We start from the raw sequence: 10752 nt of genomic DNA on the forward strand, positions 1-10752 counted from the left end.
CTTCTACTCGGGTACCTAACTTGTCTCCCTTGAACTAAATGTCAGCTGTCAATATGTTTGAGAGAAACAACTCACAATGCGTTTAATGCATTCAGTTGTCCTTTCAAAATACAGATAAAAACGCGGTAAGCGTTTAATAAATAAGGTCTTAGCTGCAAAATGTAGTAACTAATAAGCATTTATCTCGGTAACAGTCTAAGGGATTTTTCGGTAGGCTATTATTTTTATTCAGTCTACATTATCAACTTAACCTATTTTTACAGATGTAGTTGAGTGAGGATTATAAAGTTACATCAAGAGATAACGGAAAGGTTCACGACTGGAAATTTTTTTTTTTTTTTACAGGTAATAGTTATAAACAACGATAATGGATGTTTGTTGGGAAGTGTGTTGAGCGGAGGGAAGGGGAGTTGGTGAAGATGTTGAACTGTGTGACTAAAAAAAGCATGTATAACTTGAATCCTGGATGGATATTGATACTAGCATTGATAATGACAGATTACTTACACTGCTTAATGCAAAAGAGGAAATTTTATCAATTTAACAAAGTCTGTCAGGGTTCATATTGCAGTGTTTTGCTCATAATTACTTCATGATGATATAAAAGTAGAGAAAGACAGAATTAGCACTTCTTTTTCTTCTCCTTGGATTTCAAGAAAGTTTAATTAGCTCAGTTTAATTTCCTTTTGTGGTCTTCTTATCCAACCAAGGTAATGAGTTGCAACAACTAGCTTACATTAATGACATCACAGGAACTGGGGTTTCGATCTTTTAAAGAATCAAGCAAGAATAATAATGTTAAAAGACTTTTATCTCAATAATAAAACAGATCAAGTTATTCACCTAGAATTTGTAAATTAGTATCACGTGATGATCCAAATCTAGTCATTTGAAAATAATTTTTCACTTTGGCAAGCCTTCAGCACCAACACAGAATTGCAAGTCCTAGAAATTTACAAATATTATTTTATAAAATAAAATGTTTAAGATTATTTTTTAAAAAATAATCTGAATGTGCAGAAATGACAATGATCAAAGTTTGGTGGCGTGAGCATTTGTAAATCAGCAATGGCACTTGACAGCTTTCACAGGTAATTTAGATGTTGTTTACAAGGTTTAATTTGGTGAACAGTTTAAGATTGTAAAGTACATAGTTATTGAGATGTTTTTTCCCATGTCATTAATTTTTTTTATTGCAAAGAATTTCTTTGAAATATTTAGTTGTTCTTTTCTGGAAAATATTTTTTTTTTGGTCTCTGTCATTAGTATTAATATGAGTTATGCTGTCAGGCTAGCCTTATAGAATAATTGTCACCTTGTCTTCTAGGTCATTTTCTCTGCCATAGAGATTTCTTTGAATTGAGGTGTCTGTTGACTACCAAAGTCTTTAGATGTTTAAATCTTATTAATGAAATTGCTGTGAGAATAGATTAAGGAAAATATAAAGATCCCATGGCCAAGAGGCTGCGGCTGCTTCTCTGTGTCTAACAAACAGTGTGTTCATCTATATAGGATTGCTGGATGAAGAAAGGGAGTTTTTCAGTAACTGGCCTGAGTAAAACATAATGTTTTAACCTTCAATGGGCTTACCCACTTGGCTATATAGTCCCCATTATAAAAATAAGAACAATTGTAAAATGTTCTTAATAATTCCTACATAACATTATCCAATGTAATTTGTGCAGTCTTGTTCATCTAGACTTGAAAGGAGCACCACCAAAGTTGGAGTATTTAGAAAAGGTACAGCTCTTTCATGCCGTCATATTTCTCATCTCTCTCTCTCTCATACTGCCTCTCATTTTCCTGTATATCTTCCATTCCTTAAAATGTTTTGACATTTTAATTCCAGAATTTTGAGTTTATTCCTTTTTACTCCTCAAGGAGCATAGGGCCACAACAACCCCTCGCTGGCTGACCCAGTTTTGGGCAGCTACCTACCATCCTTTCAGTAGGGCCCATGTGGTTCTGGCATCTGGTTTTGCCTCGCTTTTTATTGTAGCTCCAAAATGTTTACTAAAACTTAAAAAAAAAACAACACCTGACAGTTCACAAATAGTCCTCCTGTTTCAAGGTTTTTCCTCTACTGACAAAATGGGGAGCCACTGGCTTGCTGGTTGAATATGAAGACATGTTCCCATACCACAGCGAGCTCAGCAGCTTGAGGTCCCAGTCTGCATACAGGCAAGCTATGTTGTGATATATTCTTCCATTAAAAATGTTTATGCATTAACTTGAGTTAGTGTCTTATTATTATGTGACCTTCAGACTCTGTGTAGCATGCAGACATTTTTAAAGAGTGTCAGCAATTTCATGTGATGATAGACATGTCCTATTTAGTGAGTTCTGTCAGCTATGGGCTAGGCTGCCTATTCTGTGTTCCTGCATGGAGGACAAATTAAGGCTTTTCTGTCTTGTTTCAGTTGTGCATCTTCTGAATGCTACTGTATGTGAATGAATAGTGATCATATGCCGGTCTGTGATTGTATGGAGGTTGGTCTGGTGTGGCAGTTGAATATGTTTTGGCATTGTCGATTGTGGATGTTTTCTATCAGGTTCTATGCCTTGCTTCCTTTAGAGCTTCTACTAACTGCCTTCTGGAATAAATAAAGTTGTACCTTAAAAAGATGTTTTGTTTCTAGCCAAAGATTTGGAAAAAGTTGATAAAAATGTATAACATATTCTTTCAGCTCAAATGAGATTAATACATTAGTGAGATTGGCATCCCAAAATGGATTGATTGTCATACCTCTTGTGCAGTCATTTGGCCATTTGGAGGTACGTTGAATAAAGAGACAGATAAGTATATCTTTATTTATTTTTGCTCTCTCTTTATGCATTAGTGCATGTGTGTGTATGCCATTTTTATGCCACTGAACAGTCTTTTAGTAACACTGCATTATGACAAATAACCAGAAAAGTTGACTTTATTAGTTCAGCTGATTTACTACTTTTTTTTACTAAGAATAAAAGTATCAGATATGTAGAAAAGATGCTTGAACTCTTAAAATGTGAAATAAGTTAATAACTTAAGTTCACATTTTTATTACTAAAAATAATGATTAAAGGAAATAAGTAATAATAAGGCAATACAGGTAACAGACATGTTGCATTGTATGATTAAATATCTTAAGATTTTTCATGCTGATTTACTTATTAGAAGTGTTATTACATCACTTTCCAGTTTGTGTTGAAGCACACAGAATACAAAACTTTGAGAGAAATGGCAGACTCCCCAATGGCATTGTGTCCCTCAAAGCCAGGTGAAGACAAGTTTTTGACAGATAGTTTGAGAAATACAGAAGGACAATCAAATCTGTTCCATGAAAGTGAATAGCTAAGTGATTTTTGTTTTGCTTTGTTTATGAGGTAATTTTACTGATATCTCCTCTATTTACCTATTTACATTCTTTTTTTAATATAGATATGTGTGAGAGACACTCTTTGTGATTGTGTTAAAAAGCTTCTGAAAATATTTTTAAAATATAAAAGCTTAAAAAGGAGCAAGATGGGCAACTTTCTATTGTCATTAGCACTAAAATGGAGGTTACCAAAGTTTTTTTCTAATTTACTAATATGCAAGACAGTGCATCTTCTTTACTTGACTATGTTCTAGAGTCCTTGAAGATTGTATGTAGCATGATAGACCAAGTGATTGCTGCTCATCCAGGAATTCAGTGGTTCCATATAGGCTGTGATGAGGTGGGTAGTACAGAAATTTTGATATCTACAAATGTTTAATAAACAGATATCAGATGGGATCAGTGATTTTATAGCATGTGCAGTTTCTTCAAATTGTTTGCAGAATTTCTTTATATGACTTGTAACCTTTAGGTTTTCTGAATAGGTGTATCACCTGGGAATCTGTGAGCAGTGCAGGAAACGAATGACAGAAGAAAGTCTGACACCCCATGAGTTATTCTTTCAACATGTAAAGAATGTAGCTTTTCATGTCAGAAACCACCATCAAGGTGTCATACCAATCATTTGGGATGACATGTTCAGGTTTGCTGAAGTCTCCATTCTTGCAGGTAAATCACTTGGAATTGCTATTCTTCTCAGTCATTTTGTTTCTTGACTTGCCTTTCAGGAAAATCTTTAATATATTCAAGTGTATAGTCATATTTATGTTTTTTTTATACAGTCATAGATATTTGTTCCATTAATTTCAGCCATCTTTTGTGGTTTTTCAGCTTATTGAAAATCTCTTGTCTGCTTCCTTATAGATTGCTTTTCTCATCACTTGTGTTTCAGTAAGTGGCCTAGGTGAGCTGGTGGTGCCCATGGTATGGCACTACCTGGCTAGTTTCAATTTGCCTCCAGGTAAAAAGCTTCGAGTTGTTGTTTGCTGGCTATTTTCAGAAGTTTACAAGTAGTTATTCACTGTGTTTGTTGGGATTACTGGCCTTTAACTGGTAGTGAGAACATTATTTAGACTGATTTAGGAACTAAAATAATCTGGAGTTTTAAGCCCAATAAATACTGTATATATTGAACTTCTTCTTTCCCCGTACCTAAAAGGATATGTAGATGTATCTCACTGTGTAGGTAAATCATCATAACTTTTTTTTCATAAAGAGAATTTTAAAGGCTCATCCAATTACAAAAAAATTTTCATATTGCTTTGATTAGTTCATTATAAGATATTGATTACCCAAATCTGCTCAAAATCCAGTTGTTTGGGTATCAATATTCTCACCTGGTGATGGGAAAGCATCAGTGGCCTAATTCCTACCATCTTGTAAGTTTAAGCTAGACATTATTATAAACATAAGCTAGCAGTTACTGCTTAGCCTAAGCAACATGTGCTTCAGCCCTCTTGTCACTCTAAGTGCTCATCCAGAAAACAATAAGTAAAATCATATTCATGACAAAATAATAAAATAAAAATATTTCCATCATCAAATTTCAAATTTTTGCATTTGACTCATCCTTTAACAATAGGCCAGACTATTTTTGAAAAGTTATTGTAATAATTATTTGCAATCAGTACAATTTAAGTAATGTCAAAATCTGTTCCTTTTTGTCTGCAGACTTGTGGCAGAAACTTTCCAGCATATTTTCCAGTGTATGGGTGGCAAGTGCCTTTAAAGGTGCTACAGGACCTCGAGCATGTGCAACCAATATAAATTATCACCTTGAAAATCACCTTAACTGGATTGCTGCGCTGAATGAAATGAAGTGTCTCTTTAAGAACATTCATGGCATTGCTATCACAGGGTGGCAGAGGTGAAACTTGTTTTGGGGTACATACCAACATTTCCAAATACGTGTAGTACCTTCACCTTTCAACATTCACATTTAAACCAGTGAAGGACCTGTCACATCTGCAAATATAAAACTTTTTTGGTTCATTATTTTGCAGTATTGGTCTATCTGTGTATATTTGCTAGTACAGTCAAATCTCCCTACTATGCCACCTACCGGGACCGAGCAAAAGTGGCATAGTAGCGAGAGTGGCATAGTAGAGAGGGTTCGTAAAGACGGCTTTATTTGTTCAAGTTACCCGTCAGTCCAAAGCAGGGGTGGGCAATTAATTTTCCCAAGGGGCCGCATGAGAAATTGGGATGGTTTTAGAGGGCCGGACTAATATAGTTAACTCAGTTTTACCTAATACTGTATGTATAGTATATATATACTGGTGGGCAGGCCGGTCAGAGACAGGAGGCCTTTGCCCAGGTCTGGTCCAAAGCTCTCAAGAATCGTCTCCTGGCGCTAGCTGTCTCCTCTCATTCTCCCCCTCACCTCTTCATCCTCCACCCCTTCCAACCACATCCGTGCACCTGCATCCTGTCGCTAGTCGACCCCCTCACACCTTCCCTCTGTCACGTGGCTGTCACCCGGCCAGTGACCACCCCCCCCCACATTGCCAGCCTCCACCCTCCCTGTGTGCGTGCTATGTTCCATCCACCTAACTGCGATGCCCCACACTACCATACAGTATAATAATCGAGCACTGCGCGGAATTTCACAACTTGTGTCTTTTAACAATCAAAAAAGTGGCATAGTAGCGAGAGTAGGGGTGGCATAGTAAATTTTTTTTTACATTGAATTTATAGTCGGGACCGAGCAAAAGTGGCATAATACCGAGAGTGGCATAGTAGAGGGGTGGCATAGTAGGGAGATTTGACTGTACTCAATATTAAAAGTCATACCATATGTATAACAAATATACCAGTACTATAGGTTGATCATTAGCGCATGCATGTGGGTGTGGGCACACATAAGCTAATTCGGGGACTATGGGCATTATATACTGCAGATGTGTACATCACATTTTAAATTTTATTTCAGGTATGACCACTATGCTGTACTTTGTGAACTTTTGCCACATGGTCTTCCAAGTTTGGCAATGTGCCTGCAGACCATTCGTAAAGGTGAAGAAAAATACAGATTAGACAGTCTCACCATTCTTGTGATTTTTTCCCCTTAATTTGTGCTTCTTGTATTCTTTCTCTATTTATGTGTTGTGTGTGTGTGATTGCAAGAGAGAGGGAATAAAATATATTTTGTCATACACTATATACAGAACAAAATAATAATGTCTGCAAAATCTTTAGTATAAGGAGTATATCATGATGTCACATTTTGTTTTAATTCTAGCTACATGGATAAAATGGGTAAAGGGGGTAGGTATCATTTTATACACTGTTAACTATAATTAAAAGGGAATTTCCTGTGTTTCACACTTTTTTCAGGATTGACATCAGAGGTCCATGAGACTGTAACTGCTGACCTAGGATTTACTTCTTTGTTGCCTCTTAATCCATTTGGGTGGTAAGCCATGCAAGTTGAAGAAAAAGAAATTGCCAGAAGTACACACATTATTTTATACTGCAACAAGACATGTATTATCCAACAAAACTTGCAGGCTTAGAAGTCATGGTCAGTCTTATTTATTTGCTTTACCTCCTGCTTACATCTTGCAGGGAAGCCATGATGGCAGCATAGGTTGAGAATGGATAGGGTGAGTGGAATATGGGGGAAATAATAAATAAGAGATAGAGATCATAGTGAAATACAAGGATATCACTGTAACCATGATTCACCGCCACATTTATTTCCTTATTCTGCAGTGGAGAAATTCCAACCTGCAGTTTTCCTGGGTCATCTGTTTATCAACTGATGATTGAATTTGTCTACTTGGAAGCAGAGTGTCGAAAGTTCATATGCAATGATGGGTATGATAAATGCATTTAGCATATTTTGTACATGTGCACTCTCACTGTTACCATTTAGTTTGTTTATATGTGTACATGCATAGCTGTGTGTGTGTGCGCACATTTGTGGTGAAGGATAAGGTGGAAGAATTCTAAGTTGTTAAGAAAGAACTAGAACTTTGCTTCTTTTCACTACAGGTGTCTGACATGGATGAATGATTACAATGTGAGGAGGAATTTCACAAACCCAGTGCATATCAAACCTATACTTTCTACTGCTGGCGTGTGAGTGGTGCAGCACTGTACCCACCTAGGGAAAGCAGTGTAGATAAGTCACTATTTGGAAACCAAAATCATTAAAGGTTCCAGATACCATGTTAGTTGGCCTGAATTTGCTTCTGCTATTATCATCTTATACCCATTGTCCAGTAATTATTTTTTTTGAGGGGGAGGGGAGAAGGGGGAACTTATAAATTTTACTTTTTCATCACTTTTCATTTATTTATGTATTTATTTATTTTGCAGAACATGTAAATCACTAATTTTTATGCAGGGACTTTCATTTAACCTTTGACTCTTTACAGTTCTCCATTTCTTCTCTGCTTTGTGAACACGTTTTGATAATGAACGAACTAACTGTAAAGAGTTAAGCTGACAGTTTAAGATGTATTTACTACGATATTAATTGAGCTTTAGTTAGATATTTTTAGCCATTACAATTTGAAAATCCTTTTAAAAAAGAAGTGAAAGTTAAAGGAGAATGCATTGTTTTTCATTTTCTCTTTCATGTGTGTTTCTGTCTTCATGCCTAAGATATATTCTTTAATAATTTTTAATATTTTTCCTTCTATCATGCAGAATGCTAGCACAACTAGAAGAGTTCCAAAAGAAGCTCAGTACAGCCCTTCAAGACATTTTCTACCCAAACACAGTAGAAGAATGGCAAGGAACATATTTAGCACCTCTGATGGCAGATGTTCAAAAGCTAGTAGATGCAGGCAGGCAACAGTTGTCTCTCTTTCAAGGTGGTGCTGTTTTACCCTAGAACGTTGTAATCACATGTGATTTAAAATACCTTGTGGAATGCTGATTTTCTTTGTGTCATCTATGACGATCTTACTTATGGATTACATACTCCTGCCTGTTTTTAGACAAATGCGGCTCTCTTAAAATTCTTGTTAGCATCTTTTCCCTCAATTAAATCTGATCATAATAACCATGGTCACAGATTTTCCTTTACTGTATCTCAATAGCTCAATATTTGGTCAGTATGGTCAATATCTTGGACACGTGTGACAATGTTCAACATTTTCTTTCAATGCATTGTCGTGGGAGTGTAACAGAATCATCTGATCATCAGCCATTTAAAAACCGATAAACAGGCCGAGATTTTGCATTTGGGAAGTGAGTTTTGTTCACAACAAAGCAGAGTATGTTAAATATTGGTTTATGATTTTTATTACAAAGTGTGATCACCTAATGTACAGTTGTAACATTCTTAGGATGAGTTTGTGATAAGATAGATTTATATATGATCAACCACAACACGTAAGTGCACTTACCGGAAGCTGGAACATACCAGAACGAAATGTCCCAGAAAAAGGTAGGGATGTGGTTCTGGAAAAACCTGGAGAGTCACATGAACAATGTAATATCAGCTAAGCAGTGTACTAGTGGCTGTATATACCCTTCTCTAAATTGTAATTAACATGAATTTGTGACTGTGCATCCGGTATGCTGGTTATAAATCAAATCTTAATATGTATTACCATTCAGAGCATGTACTAGCATCTTATGTGCATGTAAAACTTTTTAATATCTACAGTAAGCAGCTGTATGTGCTATGTGTCTCATTTAAAGGACGAATTTGCTAGCAGTAGGTACACTATCCATTTTCCAAAAATGCAAGTGTGGTTTCACTTGTAAGGAGACATTGGCTACAAACAGCTAGAAATGGCTATCGTTTTAAACTGGGTTTCCCTTTTACACAATTTAATAAAAAATAATAATATTTGTAATATTATTCGAGCAGCATCATTTTTTCTGGATAAATGTTGTGAATGTTGTTGCCTTCTTCCTCATGGACAGTTTAGTCACTGCAGGATTCAGCTTTGCATTCTTTGGTTACAGCGACTGATGGATGTAGGAATTTCTGCACCTCAGGGAGTCATATCAGTTAATTAACTGTGAAAATACGGATCAAATTGGAAAGACACGATTAAAGTAACGTCATGTTTAGATCAGCAGCTTATAACTACTTCAGGAGCAGTTCAGTGAATCTGCATGCAATTTGCTCTAAAGGAAGCAAAGGGTAGAACCTCAGCACTGCATCCACGATCAACAATGCCAAAACATATTCAACCGCCACACCAGACAGATGGTTCCATACAATCACAGACCAGGTGCAGAGATTGGGAGAAGAGCTGTACATGGACAAGATTACGCTATGGAAACTAGAGAAGTTAATTGTAGCCAGCCATTTTCTTCCATCGTTTATACGACGGGTGGAGTCGGGGAGGGCGTGCGTGCGTGCACTAGATATCGCTGAATGATCATTTCAGAATTTTCTTAAAGAATATAAAATCCTCAGGGTCAAAAAGCTTAGTTGTCTAATGAAGATTGTTTTACTTGATTAACTGGTGTGATTCCCTTTTGATTCTTCCCAAAAAGAGCTGCAGATATGAACAGTTTTCAGTTAATTAAATTTATGTTATCCTGTAGTCCTCGTTCACTTGGTGCCATCACTCTTTTAAGGAATCCCAAATATTGATATAAAAATATTTACTCTTACAGAAATCATGCGGAACTGTTTGTTGCATTACTGTAACAACAAACTTATAATTTACGAGCGATCTATTAAACAAATGTTATTAAATTTCAACCTGACATTTACATTTAGTGGGCGTAGTTTATGTTCAAAAATATTTCATATACTATTACACTTTATTACAGGCCTGTTTATGAGATTATGTACTGGTGTTAGTGCAAGTGCTCACAGTCTCTTGAACATGAGCAGAGTGTTAACATTTCTCAGGCCCTTTGTAACCCGGAAACTGCCCTAAACAATTTATTGTCTGTGTCCTGTTCTACGTGCGTGTGTTAGACCGTGCCTGGTAATTGTGTACTGCCAAAGCATTGAGTAGGTGTTCGCAGATAAATATTTCATGAAACTTAGATGACACATTTGTGAGTCACAACAGCCATTTCAGTGTGGAAACTTGTCATGGTATAGACACAAGTAATTTCCGCTGGAGCCACTTGAAAGAAATGGCAGAAGACAACCTTGCGAGAATGTTATCCTGTCATCAATATTCTATCTGCCTTTTTTTTTTTAACCCTGTCTCTTCTCTCTCTCACACACACATCCTTACACTTTCTGTTTCATGCGCTCTCTCGCAGAGCTTGTTCTTCCCCACACACTCTTTTCACACTCTCTCTCTCTCTCAGAGTCTCGTAATCACCTTTTTTTCACTCGCGTGCCCTCCAACCCAATTTACATTCATAACGTATATGAAACCATAATTTTCGAAGTCCCCGGAGCACTAATATATTGCCCTCCGATTAGCTAGCTGCACCTGTGAGACATCAATAAAGA

At 36.5% G+C, this 10752-nt stretch overlaps 1 protein-coding gene across 3 annotated transcripts; it reads left to right on the forward strand.

Annotated features, from left to right (window-relative positions):
* Positions 1-6: 6 nt before the first annotated feature.
* Positions 7-9175, forward strand: LOC112563311 (hexosaminidase D-like). 3 transcript variants are annotated; one of them, XR_003099007.1, is made up of 15 exons: positions 7-125; positions 1021-1091; positions 1686-1740; positions 2072-2181; positions 2688-2775; positions 3182-3326; positions 3614-3699; positions 3845-4028; positions 4252-4320; positions 5031-5226; positions 6292-6374; positions 6696-6774; positions 7074-7178; positions 7356-7533; positions 8016-8155. XR_003099007.1 is itself a non-coding variant. In XM_025237181.1 (15 exons), the coding sequence occupies exons 2-15, from the start codon at positions 1069-1071 to the stop codon at positions 8200-8202; spliced, it is 1497 nt and encodes a 498-aa protein (XP_025092966.1). In that variant the 5' UTR covers positions 7-125; positions 1021-1068; the 3' UTR covers positions 8203-9175. The 3 variants fall into 3 exon arrangements, 2 of the variants coding, with proteins under 2 accessions (XP_025092966.1, XP_025092976.1); XM_025237181.1 differs by having other exon boundaries at positions 7356-7442; positions 8016-9175; XM_025237191.1 differs by having other exon boundaries at positions 3182-3260; positions 7356-7442; positions 8016-9175.
* Positions 9176-10752: the final 1577 nt, after the last annotated feature.

The sequence above is a fragment of the Pomacea canaliculata genome, linkage group LG1, assembly GCF_003073045.1.
Source record: "Pomacea canaliculata isolate SZHN2017 linkage group LG1, ASM307304v1, whole genome shotgun sequence".
NCBI lineage: Eukaryota > Metazoa > Mollusca > Gastropoda > Architaenioglossa > Ampullariidae > Pomacea > Pomacea canaliculata.